Below are 15,958 nucleotides of genomic sequence, written 5' to 3' on the forward strand. Positions count from 1 at the left end.
TTTAATTTACGTACTCCAACATCAAAAATTTCAGTCCTGCATGTAATAATCTGATCTAACAAACAGCTCTCTTATTAACCAACGAAGATTTATGGATTCCTCATACATTAATTGGATGCAGAAATAGCTCTCGCATTTACTAATGCATTTAGTTTCTGATTGCATTGTAATAATTTGATCCAACAGTTCTCACATTAAACCAACCCTTCACCTACTGTCTTATCTCATCTTGAGGCAGCGTAGAGGCTATTAAACCATACTTTTTATAGGTGTGAATATTAAACCATACTTGGTAGAAGGTCTTGGTATCAATCAAGAACCATAGATAACTTCCACACCTAGTTTCACTTTGGATCGTGTAAAACTTGGCCTCAACTCAACCCCAATAGCTAGGATAGGATAAGCACGTGAAGAACCAGAGTCTCCTTAACTCAAACACTTGTATTAGGGATCCCACATCGCCCATTCTACTAATCTCTGTCTATTTGTAAAATCAGAAAACCCAAATGGACCCCCAGCTAGAGTACTCGACACCTCCTCCCCACCCCTTTAAAATGCGTATTTTACACTAGTGCTGCCTGTTCTTGACCCATTTCCACATGCTTTCTGATCCACCAGATTCCATGTTAAACCCAACTCACATGGTTTACCAAACCACCCTTGATGCCTGCATCAGAATGACGATTACCAGAAGGGCAAAAATGGTAGCTGAAAGTCTAAAGTTAAGGCAAGGAATCTATGCCTAACTTGGAAAATTGACACAACTAGATATCAGTGTCCAGGAAGTTGCATATGAAAGTTAATAACAGAGAAGGATCAAATAATGACCGGACTAGCTAGCTGGCAATTTAAGATGTAATCTAACTGAGAGGGCCAGTTATAATGCTGAAAGCAACTTACCAAGAAGAGAGATCTACTCCTCTAACTCATCATTTGTTGCTTTCTTCTTTCCATGTTGTTGATGATCCAGTGGTGGCATCTAGCTTAGAAATTAGGCACAGATAATGGGAAAGACAGGCAAATGGCTTAGAAGCTTCTTGACAGGAAAGAAAGACAGAGATCACAAGGACAAGGAAAAATGTCCAACTACTACTACTACCACCACCACCACTAATCAGAATTGCTCACCTGCCACTACTCACGATCAGAATCCCACCACTCCAAATTCAACACCAAAGGAGAAGAGGAGGTGGAGTTTCAGAAGGTCATCTGCCACATCCCCAGCTTCAAAGGACTCAAATGTTGTAGAAGCATCACCAACCACACCACCACCTGTGCCCTCAACATTGGATTTCTCTGATAATTATGAGCAGAAAAAACATGCCTTGGCAGTGGCAGCAGCCACGGCTGCTGTTGCTGATGCAACCGCAGCTGCTGCACAAGCTGCAGCTGCTGTCATGCGGCTGACAGCAGCTGCCAATGAGAAAACTGCCGCCATTGAAGAGGCGGCCGCCATCAAAATTCAATCCGTATTTCGTTCTTATCTGGTATGGAAATATTGAATTGCAATCTATGTTCTTATTAATCTGGAAAAAAAAAAAGAAAAAAGAAGAAGCCTTGTATACAACGTTTCTCTCACATGATTAGTCTTTTGAACTGTTATATTGGTTTTGTTGCAGGCAAGAAAAGCATTGTGTGCATTGAAAGGACTAGTAAAGTTGCAGGCATTGGTAAGGGGTCACCTAGTGAGAAAACAGGCCAAAGCCACGCTGCGGTGCATGCAGGCATTGGTGACAGCACAGGCTCGAGCTCGAGCTCAGAGGATTCGGATGGTTGAAGATGGAAATACTGTTAATCCTAGGCCATCCACCGGCAGAAGGTCTTTACAGGACAATCGGCTCAGGCATTCTTGTAATGTAAGTTACTAAGTTTCATACCCTTTGCCAAAGTCTTCGATTTTCCTGCATCCTGTCATTCTCAAACAGTTAAACTAGTCAGAAACTTAGAGCTGTGCTGATTCAGTATTATTCCCAAAACATTCTCCCTGTGTTCTTTCACTGTTAATAGTTTTGTTCATATGAAATAGTGAACAGGTTTCTCATTACACCAATATTTGGTCTGCAATGTGGTTATGTTACTGTAGGAATTTGATAGAGGCATAGAAGAGAACATTAAGATTGTGGAGATGGATCTTGGGGAATCAAAAGGAAATGTGAAGGGCAGAAACAGCTACTCGAATCACACACAAGCCGATCGACCTGATGCTAGATTTTCGACTCAGTCTGCACCAAATCATCAACCATACATAAAACCAGACAACTGCAGCAATGTCTCACCAGCTCCGTCAGCTCTGACTCAGGACATGATGAGTCCAGGAGCCTTCAGTGGCCATTTCGAGGACTTTTCCTTCGGAACAGCACAAAGCAGCCCCCAGTGCTACTCTGCAATGTCCAAACCGGAGCCATCAAGAGTTCCTTTTGCTTTTCCGAGGCCAGATTATGCAGAACAATTGTCCTATGACTACCCATTGTACCCAAATTACATGGCCAATACACAATCTTCAAAGGCCAAAGCCAGATCACAGAGTGCACCAAAGCAAAGACCTCCAGATGCATTTGAGAGACAACCAAGCCGACCGCGAAGGACATCAATGGAAGGAAGGAATCATATCCCAAGGTCTGTGAAGATGCAGAGGTCATCTTCACATGTAGGTTCCACTGCTCAAAATTACCAGTACCCTTGGTATAATATCAAGCTGGATAGATCCTCAGTTTCACTAATGGAAAGTGAGTGTGGCTCCAGCAGTACTGTGCTCACCACAAATACCAACTACTGCAAATCTCTTGTTGCATTTAATGTGAGTAGTACTCAACCTCAAATGGTAGTAGTCGATTATGAAATTAAATTAAGACTGAGTCATCAAATATCTAATTCACATTGAATTTTGTATTTTGTTTGCAGGGACATGGAAGTAGGTACTAATAAACAGTGCATATATCCCTTCCCAAAGTAAAAAAGAATATGCAGAGAGTAATTAGAGAATGCAAGCTCCAATGGGAATGGACTAAGATGGTGAAGATCTTCCTCACCAAAATTTCTGACCTCTTGATTGTATTTTTTTTGGGGTTTAACGTCTGGTTTTGCAAGACTGTATTTTATTGAAGTTCCCATTTTGCATTTGATGTTTCCATTAGGCTAAATATGTGCTCCAGAGGCTTACAGGTTCAGATAAGTAGCTTTATCCGGATCACAATGTAATTACATTGTAATCTGTCTACATAATTCATCAAGCATTATTTTCTGAGACGATTACTTTTTCTATGAATCAATAAAACCTGGTATATCTGTCCCTTAAAAAAAGAAAAAAAAGGGTTAACATGGTATGACCACCACAAAACCTCGTTACAGTTCAGTTTCAGGAAATGTGACAAATGAATAGCAGGCTTCTGAGGAAGAGTCCTTGGATGTGGTTTTCTGTTGGTGGCTCTGATACTAAATCTGATCATGTTCACCATATAATTTTTTAGGTGAAGAGAACGACTTATTTATAACCCTATTAAACACTTGGCCATCTGAATGTGACACTAGTGCTCCTCAAGCCATGTTCCTCAGTTTCTATTTTTCTTGACTCCAACCTGGTCCAGCCAATTGACTGTGCAACAACCAAAATAGACCAGAGCAGGTTGGAACTATATCAAAAAGGTAGAGTCAACCTCGCCATACGATCCTGATTGAACTAGAACTGGTAATACTCAGAGACGCGTCGTTCCCTGCATCATCACATCTCTTGTTACATAAATAACAAGTTGGTCCTTTCAAAAAAAAAAATAAATAACAAGTTGACATATCGCTATCTATGAGAATATGAGACTGCGATTGGGCGTTATTACACCACACGCATTTGTCCAATATCTGAAATACCTCTTTGTCAGAGTAAATGACATGTTAACTATCATCAAGTGTAACTCGTCAAATATATGACAAATCGTGATAGTAACAAGTGTTAACTATCATCAAGTGTAACTCGTCAAACAACATGCTGCTCTATGGAAAACAACCCAAGCTTTGTTTGTAGTTAAACTGGATGCAACTAGATGCATCACCCTGACAATATCTATGCAGCTTTGAAGTTACTTCCTAAACTAAGAGTTACTTCATCAAGTTTAAAAGTTTAATACCGCAACTGATTAAACATGACAATTAAGATAACAAGTTCAATTAACATCTCCTAGCTCTATCTGACAATTGGCTTGCATGTTGCTCACTGTCAAAACTAAGACATAGGGCCCCACTTAAAACAACATCAAATAACAAAAGCACTTCAAGATGAGATACAGCAAGGGTGAAGTCACTTAATTTCCCATGTAATGCAGTTTGTTTAAGCTTAACAAACTACAGGATCATATAGCAACTAATGAGTCTACATAATACATATCATTAAAACTCGGATTATATAAGCAGGAAAGTAAAACATTACAATAATTTGGTGCTTCTAGTATCCTTGAAAGGCCATGCAGTTCAGTCCTTTGCATCAGCAATGCCTCCTGCAGTTATCTGAACAATGTGCCTTGCGCGCTGTCAAGAATAACAACATATCGGCTCCCCCTAGTATCATCATAATATAGTGTCTCAGTCAAAAGAATAAATTTTCATACATACTATTCAGAATACCTAGTAAACTAATTAGGTAAGTGTGGAAGGGATATTGCTTCAGCCTCAGGCAGGTTCGGAGCATCAAACACCTTGCAGACATGCTGTTCGCCGTTGCCTTTCCTGAACATGAGCCTCACTGTTGCTGCATGGGCTAGCACATGTCCTCCTGCTGGTTTCTTTGGATCTGATATGAACACTCCTCCACCGGGATCAGCTATTACTGCACAATTGTAAGATTCGCAAATAAGCCTCCAAAAGGACATGCATTGATTACTTTAAACAGGTTGGAATTTCGGAACAAGGTCCCCAAGACATATAACTACTTCATACCAGGTAAATCAATGATTACCTTGGTTGGTCATGTAGACATCAACATTGAATTCCTCAGCAATCTTTATTAAAAGGGAAAGCATCTGTGCAAGTTTTTGCTGCAAATAATAATTTGCTCATCTCATAAAAGATAAATTATGGATAAAGACGTAGAGCATAAGATCTAAGTGAGTATAGGCATTGCAGGGAACCTGTGAAACTGACCTGGAGATCTCCAAGTTCTCCTCTCCCAGTAAAATCCCCTCGAAAGAGAGAAATCACCGAATCCACAACCTGAAACATGAGCATATCAATCATCCAGGTCTATTTGTATTATAGGAGAGGTTTGGATAGCAAAAGTCTACCAGAATTCTGAATCGCTTTTCAGCCATTTTTGCAGCTAGACCAAGAAGCAGATTATACTGATGCTCGTATGTATATGCACAAGCATAAACAATCTTTTGCAGTCACAGAAAATAACATGGTTAGTACCAGTAATTGTATCACTAGTTCAACTGATATAATAGGAAAAGTAGCAGCTTTTGCCGAGGACAGCTCCTGGGTCCAAGCCAAATCTTTCAGCTATTGGTACAAGTCTTTCAGGTCGACTGTAAGTGCGCTTAATTAAGAAGAACACATACATCAACCAGGTGGAATTTGTCTAATCATTTATTAGAAGAATATATACTGTAGGAAATGTTAAACAGGACGGACAAAACCAAGTATACAAAGTTCCTTCTGTATCTGATGTAAGCAACCTTTCCATTCCCTCCATGCATGTGAGAAGGAAGCTGCAAAGAAACAGGGAAGCTTAGTCAGCAAGGCTTGATAATAAATGAATCAAAATGCAATTGCATGCAGTAGTTTAATCTTATGGAAAAGTAGTACTGGGATCCAACGTTAGTTAGAATGACAGTGGAGTAGTACGAAAACTACAATTATCCCTTAATTAGTTGGTTTCCCAATCTATCCTGAGAAGAACCATATATATGTCCTTAGTAATTGTACTCAATGATACTGATCACGGAAAATTTTAAACTAACATTGCACTCTGTTCAATGCCATTATTCTTTTAGTTAGTGAAATACCACTACAGTGATACCTATATTTCCCAGTATGCTAAGACATGCATATATTTGGAGAGAGGCAAAGCTGAGTAGAAACAGAGTGTATGTGCAAGCTGTGTTTTCCCTGACCTGAAATCAGGTGTTTATTTTGGTCAGTAGACTAGGGGCAATCAAACAGAAGAATTCTTATGTTCAAATCAGTGGCGGATCTAGGATTTGAAAATAGGGAGGGCTACATATTTATGTGTCCCTTTGGGCGAAGCCCAAAAAATTTTTTTTAGTACAATAATGCACAGGTGTGCGAATGCAAGAGTGGGGAGATGAGAACCTGAGAGTTCAAGTGTTTCAAAGATTGAATTTAGTCCGTAAATTAGGTCTTTTTGCGAAGAAGAAGAACAAGAAGAATGAGAATTTGTGATGGACGGAGAGAATGGAAGAGCCAGAGAGGAGTTTAACTTCGATAATTTGAGAGTTCGGGTGGCTTCGTTAAACAAACATACATATAAACAAAACAAATACATCATATATATAGTTTTTTTTTTCAACTCAAAAGTTTGTTCTGAATATAAAGCCATGGATAGGACGAAATAGTTAGCAAATAAACCCAAGCCCAATCTGCAAAGTTAACTCTATAAACTTGAACTGATTACTCGACATTCGAATGAGGCCAAGCTCCTGGACGAGATACTGAGATAGCACAACAATTGATAAAATGATAAGTATTGAAATCAATTAAACCCACAACAATTGCACAGCAGAAAGAAGACCCACTGATCAACCTTGATAAGTTTTGAAATCAATTAAACCCACTTACCCACGTCAATTAAACATTTAAACCCACATCAATTAAAGTATACATCTAATTTTTTTTCTAAGCCTAAAAATCTCGGACGGGCTCCAGCCCGCCCAAGCTACTACTTAGATCCGCCCATGGTTCAAATCAAGCAATAGACCACAAAAAATGCATTAAATAAAGTGTGCTATGTGCTCACCTAAATTCGCCATAGGCTTCTGTAATTGCGCGATAGTTTCAATCCCACCTGAAATCAAATAACACACAATTAAATGAGACAAAATAGTTAGAAGAGTAAATCATACTCTATATTCAACAACGAAGAGAGCAACATTACCGCCTATTAGTAGTTCAACAAGGGCTTGGCTTCCAGTTGTAATGCGCGCAAGATTTTTCTCTATACACAAAAATAAAATTCAACTTCAATTCTCAAGCACATTGAACATTAGCGTGTTAAATAAAAGTACGAGAAAGTGTGAATTTGATCAAACATCTCAGATATGATTTCGATTTAACTAAGCCATAACAGCTTTAAACTTACTTTGGTTAAAGCATCACTTCCAGTAATATATTCAAAATTATGAGACGAAAAAAGAAAAAAAATGAAAATTGACAGCAAAACAATATTACAAACACCATGAGATAATCTTATATTTATTTTGCAGATTATGGAAAATATGAGCGCTAACCACTATACTCTTTGCCGCTTCACATGTCTTATCGACTTTAGCCTCAGACAAACCTTTGAATATTTGATTCCCGTCAAATCTGACGATCAGAAAACATTGAAACCTAACATGCTCAATTTTACAAAATTGAACCGAAATTTGTTTCACCTTTTTGGTGTGCATCATCAAGCCATTGCAGGTGTAGATCCCTGAGTCCTGAAGCTTCTTGATGTCTCTGGCATTGATTCCTTGAGCGGTCATTGCACAAAATCACGTTCGAAATTACGAATTCAACTGCTTGCCTGCTATCCATTCCTATGACATTCTTTACAGCAACACCTCCTAGTACCAATTGCGCGACCTAGCTCCATCCTTAGATGTCATTGCATGCACTGAAAACAAGAAAAATCATTAATGTCGAGAGACTATATGATCATAAAAAAACCAAAATCCAAAACCTACAAGCAAAACAAAACTAATATAATAAAACAACAGACTACGACTGTGAAGACTTGAACTCTGTTTAGTTAACAAGTCTAATTTTACTCTACTGCTAAATTATGTTATAGCTGTTCAAGTAAATCCAGAAAATGTGTCTGGCCCAAACTCTAGATTACTTGACCTAGCTGTAATAGGGTTATGAATTAGACATATTCTCCGATTAATTGTACGATTATCTTTCCTTGTACAACTCTGATTCTATATCTTGTAATCCTCTATATAACGAGGCCCCTACTATCAATGAAAGCACGACTCAATTCTCTCCCAATTTCAGTTTTCCTTAAACACGTTATCAGCACGATGTTCTAACCCTAAAACCTAATAGCCAAAACCCTAAATCCGAATACAAAACCTTGAAAACTTTCTGCCCCCGCCGCACACCTTGAAGACCTCTACCCAAGGAGTCCAGAACCGGCGGTAGAACAACCAGAACCGGCCGGAAACCTACAGAACCGGCCACCGGAATCTCTAAATCACCTGCAACAAATACTCCACCGGTTCACCACCTTTCGAACCTCCAATTTCTACCAAATTTTGCCAGCAGAAGCTCCTCAATCCAACGATTCAGGAACCGGAAGAAACAGCCCAAAAACCGATCTACAAGATACTGAACTGGCAGCTAAACCCTACTGTAGAAAAACCGGCAGAAGAAGAAAAGAGAAGAAAAAAAAAGGAGGAGCCCAAGCCCAGAAGCCCAAGCCGCAGCCCAGGAGCCCAAGCCGCTGGCATCAGCATGCCGTCAGCAGCCACATTAGCCCTGCCGCGTCAGCTCTGCCACGTCTGCAGCTGTGCCACATCAGACCATTGTAGACCTGCCATGTCAGCACTTCCGGTGCCACGTCAGCAACTCCGGTGATAGGTCACCGCCGACCACTTTTCAAGCCACCGCCGGCGACTTTTCCAGCCAAACTTTTCGGAGACCTATTTCAAGGTATTTTTTTTTTCTAAAAGTTTCCGTTTTTGAGTTTTTATTTCAATTTCTCTTGTTTTTCTCGGGGACTTGCAAACTCCCTTCTTCTACCCCCCCCTTCTTCATCATAGGGGAGATCTAATTAAGCCGAACTGTGGGGGTTCATGCTCACTCCAAGCTTGGAGCTTGTAGAGTCCTCCAAACTTAGAGTTTGTTAAGAAGAAACGATCGACCACAAACATCATTGTTTCGATTTAATCCAACCCCTCTTGGAAGCGACTACGCTCGGAAATTCCTAATTTCTTGGAAGCGACTACGCTCAATTTTTTTTTATTGTTTTCGTGGTAGCCTTTTCGCTCCGAAACTAACCCTAATCTTTTATTGTTTTTCAGGATGAGTAACCTGAACAAGTTGAGCTTCGCTCCACTAGAGACAACAGGCGCAGGATACCACAAGTGGGTCCGTGATGTGCGCCAGCATCTTAAGGCTGATGGGATCCTAAGTACGATCCAAGAGCCAAGTCAGAACGTGCTTACTCCTCAACAAGCTTCCGCTTTTGAAGCGAATAGAGCTACGAGAGAGGCCAATGAAGCTAAAGCCGTAATTCTCATGACAAGGCACATGAATGACGCTCTCCAGAATGAGTACCTCAATGAGGAAGACCCAAGAAAACTATGGGTAGAACTCAAGCAGTGTTTTGGCAACGTACGTGACTCCCTGCTTCCTGATTTAGAAGTGAGATGGAATAGCCTCCACTTCTGTGATTTCAAGTCTATACTTGACTACAATTCGGAAGCACTTGGTATCAAGTCTTTGATGGAATTCTGTGGGTAGAAAATCACTGATACGATGTTGATCGAGAAGACTCTCTCTACTTTTCCCGTCTCTGTATTGATGATAGCCAAGAACTATCGGATTGATGTCAATGCCGGACGCATCACAAGATTTCATGAGCTTATTAGAGCCATGAACGTAGCTGAAAAGCACGACAACATACTTGTGAAGAACTATAACTCTAGACCCGTGAGAAAAAAGCCAATTCCGGAGTCTAATTATAGTCGTGTCTCTAAGGGAGGGCGCCAGGAGAGAAACCCTAAGGAAAGGGATTATTCTGGACGTTCTAGTCCATATTCTCGCCCCAAAGAGGAAGGAAACCGCCAAGATAGGCGTGCACGGAACAGTAGAGGTCAACGTGTGAAGAGAGAGAGGGGCTATGGTGGTGGTGCCACCAAGGATCATAGCCGTCCCCAACGCGTTCTAAGCACGCCTTGATCAAGGGAGCCTGACCATGATGATGCTTGTCTTCGGTGTGGAGCGTTCGAACATTGGGCTAAAGCATGTAATGCACCCCAGAATGTTGCTAACGCGTACAAGACGTATCGTAAAGCAAGGGAAGCAAATTACATGGAGCAAGAAGATCAAGATGACGATCTCGCTCTAAGGGTTGAAGACTTCAAAGGCCAAGATCCAGAGACTGGCGATTTTGATTAAGTCTTTTTATTTTCCAAGATATGTAATAGGCAATTGCCATATATTTTTGTAGTAGATGTCAATGGTTTAGTCTTTTTTCAAAGTAGGCTCACCCAAAGTAAGTGTGATGTCTAGGAAGGTTATGAGATTAGTGGTACTTAAGCGAGCCTTGCTCCACTGACATCTCTCTACTCACCTGGTCACTTTTATTTTGGAGTTACCAAAAGAAGGTAGACGACTACCATTGTTTTGCATTAGCTAGCATTTTAGATTAGATTTTCTTTGGTTAAAGAGACAATGATGTAACTCCATTGGTTTATGAATAAAATTTCGAGTTCTTTTCATTATGACTCCATTTTGATTCTGAGCATATTACTTTGTGACTACAATGGTTGGGCCATTAGTATTAATTCAAGGACATGGAATAGCCCAAGTTCCTCCTGCCAAATGGCAACTTGATTACTGTCACAAAAACTCTCTATGCTCCTAGGGAAAATTGCACCTATGAATAGCCAACGGATTCCATGCGAAAACGCATGTAGAGAACGCAAATGAGTTCGTTTGCTATACCTCTAACGATTGCAAACAAAGGCACATCTTAGAGAAATTTATGTGTCTCTCTAGTGGATTCTATGTCACTATTCGAGCTATTAAATCCAATAAAGTTATGAGAGAAGATCTCTTGAATTTAGACACATATTGGCTTTGTTTGTCAAGACAGGATAGGTCATCCTGGTCATGATATGATGATCTGTCTACTAAAGACTTCACTTGGACATCCTTTCTTTCTAGCTAAACGAAGCATGAATCAAAAGTTGATTCCTGAACCAAGTGTGACCGCCGCCGCTGCCTCCGAAGCTGCCGCCATCCACCACCAGCCTAGGGCTAGCATAGTCCTTATCCATGATGCCATGGACAACGTACATCATGGTGATAACGCCCCAGGTGATGTTGCAATCACTAACTTTGCTTCAAATACCGTTTCAGACGTTTAGGCCCAACCAAAATCCTCATTGGTTGATTCTAAGGCCTCTCGCTAGTTTTACAAAGCTCATTCCTTAGAGAAATTAGGACTGAGACCGTCCTATGCAAAAGTTATGAAAATACTCATTCTGTTCTTACATAGAGTCCATGGGGATTCTGTGGACTGATTCAACCAACCTGCGGACGTTTAAATATCTCATGATGTTGGTTGATACGCAAACACGCTGGTCACGTGTTGTGCCATTGTCCACCTATAAATACTGCTTATACTACACTCCTAGCACATATCATATAACAACGGGCTCACTCCTCAGATCATCCTATTCCGTCAATTGGACTTGACGATGCTAGAGAGTTTACATCGAAGACTTTCGATGGTTATTGCATTGGGACTGATGTTGGACATCATATTCTCATGTACACACCTAAATGGTCTCACGGAAACGACTACGATGGTAGTCAGGACATTGGTAATGAGCACCAATCTCCTTATATCCGCTTGGGATGATGCAATATCGCATGCAGCTATGCTAATTTGTCTATGACCCACTGCCACTCAATCTACCTCTGCATTACAGCTAGGGACTGGGTACAAGTATCTTACTTACGCATATTTGGGTGTGCCATTTATGTGCCAATTGCGCCGCCACAGCGCACTATGATGGGTCCTTACAGACGAATGGGCAACTACGTTGGATTTGAGATTCCAACAATCGTTTGCCACTTAATGCCCTTGCTAGGCGATCTCCTTACCACTAGATTTGCGGATGTCACTTTGATGAGACAGTCTTCCCGTCGTTAGGGGGAGATAAGAACACGAATGTTCAGCAGGAACGACAGGAATTATCGTGGCCTGTCCCTACTATGTCTCATCTTGATCCATGTTAAAGTGACTAGATCAACATCTGCTACAAATATGCCTGCAAGGAAAGACGTCCCTTCGAGAGGACGTAGCGCCACCCTACACGGAGGTAGGCATGGCGCCAACACCAAAGAGAGTGGCACTCTGGAGTTATAGGCCATGACCCCAGCTAGGATGCGTGAGAGGCCCGTGAGTTCAAAGGATAATTTGGCACATTCCAATCCTTTGATCATCAAGACTCAAAATCTGTCTCATGAGAATCTTCTAGATTATGGTTATCGTTGGGGGACGCCTCAACGTCAGAACCTATTCCTGAGAATATAGAGCTCTATGAAAATTACACTAGTGTACATGAGACGTGGGACAGAAACTCCATCATAATTGATGATGTAGTTGAGCATTTCGTTACGCATGAGTTTGTTGAGTCCGATGATATCGAACCACGCTCCGTTGATGAATGAATGCCAACGTAGAGAAATTCGGCCTAAATGGAAAGATGCGATCCATGTTAAGTTGGATTCTCTAACGAAGAGGAAGGTTTTTGAGCCAATGATGCCAACACCTCCTGACATAAAACTTATTGACTAATGGGTCTTCGTTAGAAAGCGTGTTGAGAAAAAGAGATGACAATCTCGCCTTATGGCGCAAGGCTTCTCACAAAACGCCCTGGAATCGACTACGATCAGACATATTCTCTCGTAATGGATGTCATTGCACTCCACTACCCTGTCAGTTTGGTAGTTTCTGAATAACTGAACATGCAGCATACAAATGTGGTCACTACGTATCTCTATAGGGATCTAGATATGGAATGTATATGAAGGTTCATGGTGAACTTTATTTACCCAAGTCAAGTGGCTCTAGACCACGAAGCGCGTTTACAATAAGGTTGAAACGCTCACTAAAGTGACTACTTGATTGGGAAGGGATATGCCCGCGCATTTTCATAAAAAGTTCCGGATTCTATCGTTGTTCATGTTGGACATGATCTTCATTGGAAGCTCTTAAAGAATTAAGGAAAACCGCTGAACACTTGAAATCCGAGTTTGAGATGAAGGATTTTGGGAGAACACGATTATGCCTCGGTTTCGAACTTGAGCACCGTGTTGATAGATGTTTAGGCATTTTGACAAGGTCAAGCCTTCAAGCACCCCCATGATTGTCCGTAGTCTTTATCCTAAAAATGATCCTCTTCATTCAAAGGACGATAACGAAGATGCGCTAGGGGCAGAAATGCCCTAATTAAGTACAATAGGCGCATTATTGTACTTACCTCAATGCACAAGACCAGACATCTCATTTGCAGTGAACTTGTTAGCTAAAGAATAGCTCTGCGCCAACGCGACGCCATTGGATTGGTGTAGAAGATATCTTTCGATACTAGAGATGTACAACTGATATGGGCATGCTTTATCCTTACAGAGAGATGATGGATTCAAACCTATCACTCACCAGGAACGCTACCAATAGTGGCCTGCGTCCACTATCCCCATCCCAAAACGACATGTGTTTTGGAAGGTTTGCTGATATTGGGTATCTCTCTGACCCACACAAAGGTCATTCCCAAACTGGTTAAGTGTTTACCATGGGTAAAGACCGTGATATCTTGGAGGTCTACAGAATAGATCCTAGTCGCTATATCTTTGAACAATGTAGAGATTATTGCTCTTCACGAAGTGGTTCATGAATGTATATGGATTGGATCCATAGCTACGCATGTTCTAACAATTGTGGTTTGAAGTCTACCACAGATGAGCTTACGAGCGTATTGGATAATGTTGCTTGTTTTGAACAAATGAAGCAAGACTACATCAAAAGCGACAACACCAAGCATAATCAGCAACAACAGACTCTCCTTAAGATCAAAGTGAACTAGCTAGGTTCAATCTGAGGACAGTGTGGCAGGCTTGCTCACTAAGTCATTGGCCTAAATTTCACTTTTGAGAAACATGTTGGTAGCATCGTTTGCGGAAGTTATCCGATCTCCCATGACCATAGTCATTAGGGGGAGATGTCTACATGTATGGTCTCGAAATGTGATGGGTGTGTTGTGCTCTTTTTCCCCTTCGACCGAGGTTATTTTTGTCCCACAGAGTTTTTGTTACTTGGCAAGGTTTTTAATGAGGCAACGAGAAGAGCACCACGTTTGGGCGACACAAGGGGGAGTGTTCAGGTCAATCCAGAATATGTGTCTGGCCCAAACTCTAGGTTACTTGACCTAGCTGTAATAGGGTTATGAATTAGAGATATTCTCGGAGAAATTCATAGATATCCGATTAATTGTACGATTATCTTTCCTTGTACAACTCTGATTCTATGTCTTGTAATCCTCTATATAAAGAGACTCCTATTATCAATGAAAGCACGACTCAATTCTCTCCCAATTTCAGTTTTCCTTAAACAATAGCTATATACTTATTTGTTTTAGTAAAAGAAGGGCCAAATATAGAGGTTTAGCTTAGTGTATGGGGTCATGAATGATGAATTGCTTGATCTCTGCTGATTTTGGTTTTGTTTTTATAACTCAAAAACCAACCAGCTTTTGTTGACAAAATACTAGAATAGAACCCAAGTACCTCTTGGAAAGAAAAGCAAAACATTAACCTATATACGATCATTGTCAAAAAGGAAAAAAAAGAAAGAAAAGAGATATTACAAATTGTGCATGGTTTCAAGAAGGATACATATATAGATAGCTGCAAAGTACTATATCTACATTAATACATGTTTCCATAAGCCACATTACATCAATTTCTTGTTCATGATTTGTACTTATAGCTTCCTTGACTTGCTGCCATTATATTTTGCAAAAGTACCAAAATTTCCAGCAAATGCTTAGCTAATTGTGCTCCTTCTTCTTGAGATTTCTTTGGCTGGAAGTTTTGTTATAAACCCTGCAACACATGCACAGAAACATATTAGAGAAAAAAAAAATCTGGAATGCTATTTTGTTTTATCTAACTGCTATATCACCAAGTAGCTTGATGGAAACACATGCTTATACACTTTCAACCACAAATAAAAGTCTGCAGATATAAATCTAATTGTGAGCTGCAAGTGGATGCTCTTAGAGCATTTTAAAACTTGGGCAGCAAGCTCAAAACAGGAGCTGGCAGTTTGGGATAATCTTCAGGTGTTTTTTCTAGCAGGAGCTGGCCGTAAGCTACTCTCAGGTGTTTATCTAACTGACTAAGCTAAGCTAGAGTAAACAGGAGGTGGCTAGATTACCTATAGGTTCTAAATATTACAGCTTCTAGTATAAAAGAGGTCTTTACCTGAAGTAAGAAAACATAAGTTAGAAAACAGAACATAAAACAATATAGAGATTCTGGAAATAGTAAAGTCCAGAAACAAGTTGTTAGAGGTCTGGAAACAAAGCTTCAACTTTACTAAACCAGGTTTAAGGTGGGGGAAGTTTTGGGGAATCTCAAGTATGATTTTATTTATTTGTTGATATGTTTTTGAATGGCATTTGCTGTTGATCAGAATGTTTAAATTATATGCTTAATTCATCATCACATTGCTTTTATCTAATCTTAGGTTGAAAAAAGGATGAAAATGGTCTTTCTAAATGTACCAAGCAAATTTCTATGTAGACCCATCAAATCAATTTTGCATGAAAAGACATTTATATCCTTGTACGAAATGACAATAATAGTCATGATAAATAAAAATAATAACAAAAAAAAAAACCATAAAGTTTAAAACTCTTTTTTCTATTTGTACCCAGCAGTTTAGTTGTACCCAGTAGTTCACTGTGTTTACGTTGTTACGTTGTTTCTTCCTGCAGAACCTTAAACC

General features: G+C 40.2%; 1 protein-coding gene and 1 pseudogene across 1 annotated transcript; one reads left to right on the forward strand and one right to left on the reverse strand.

The window, feature by feature from the left end:
• The first annotated feature begins 786 nt into the window (after nt 1-786).
• LOC133709651 (protein IQ-DOMAIN 19) lies at nt 787-3,246 on the forward strand. The gene is made up of 4 exons (XM_062135459.1): nt 787-1,487; nt 1,620-1,856; nt 2,084-2,797; nt 2,902-3,246. The coding sequence occupies exons 1-4, from the start codon at nt 1,005-1,007 to the stop codon at nt 2,920-2,922; spliced, it is 1,455 nt and encodes a 484-aa protein (XP_061991443.1). The 5' UTR covers nt 787-1,004; the 3' UTR covers nt 2,923-3,246.
• Nucleotides 3,247-4,458: 1,212 nt separating this feature from the next.
• Nucleotides 4,459-7,781, reverse strand: LOC133711973 (meiotic recombination protein DMC1 homolog; annotated as a pseudogene).
• Between the last annotated feature and the right edge of the window lie 8,177 nt (nt 7,782-15,958).

The sequence above is a fragment of the Rosa rugosa genome, chromosome 5 (assembly GCF_958449725.1).
Source record: "Rosa rugosa chromosome 5, drRosRugo1.1, whole genome shotgun sequence".
NCBI lineage: Eukaryota > Viridiplantae > Streptophyta > Magnoliopsida > Rosales > Rosaceae > Rosa > Rosa rugosa.